We start from the raw sequence: 374 nt of genomic DNA, 5'->3' as shown, positions 1-374 counted from the left end.
ATGTGAACTAACTGCTGGAAATATTCGCATTACTGATGGTTGGATTTTAGTGCTGCCAATATCAATTTTGTCTTAATCATGCTACTACACCCTGTCTATATATAGAGATCGCACTTCTCATATTAAGCGACTCATGATTTGACGCCGTTTATCATACAGTCTAAAGCAGCCGAGACCTTTCCTATACTGGCAATAAATAAGGTGGTTTAAAACAAAATAAAACAGAACAAAAACACACACATAAGGATTACTTACACCCCAAGGATGACTTACCCACGTCTTGAGCCCCGGCGAGCTTAGACAGGAGCGAACGAATGGACACCGGAGCCAGGTTTTTCGCGCTGGAAATGACCGCGCCTGGAAGAATAAGGAAG

General features: G+C 42.5%; 1 protein-coding gene across 1 annotated transcript in view; it reads right to left on the bottom strand.

The window, feature by feature from the left end:
• The window catches only part of LOC119585261 (proton-coupled folate transporter-like), a gene marked incomplete in the record, with an annotated part of 13,866 nt that overhangs the window by 3,216 nt on the left and 10,276 nt on the right, over positions 1 to 374 (bottom strand). The window contains 1 exon segment of the mRNA XM_037933934.1: positions 274 to 357. Within this exon segment, the coding sequence (XP_037789862.1) occupies positions 274 to 357 (84 nt within the window).

Source organism: Penaeus monodon, chromosome 19 (genome assembly GCF_015228065.2).
Source record: "Penaeus monodon isolate SGIC_2016 chromosome 19, NSTDA_Pmon_1, whole genome shotgun sequence".
In the NCBI taxonomy this organism is placed as follows: Eukaryota; Metazoa; Arthropoda; class Malacostraca; order Decapoda; family Penaeidae; genus Penaeus; species Penaeus monodon.
The sequence above is the reverse complement of the archived record's forward strand: the minus strand, read 5'-3'. Positions and strand labels throughout refer to the sequence as shown.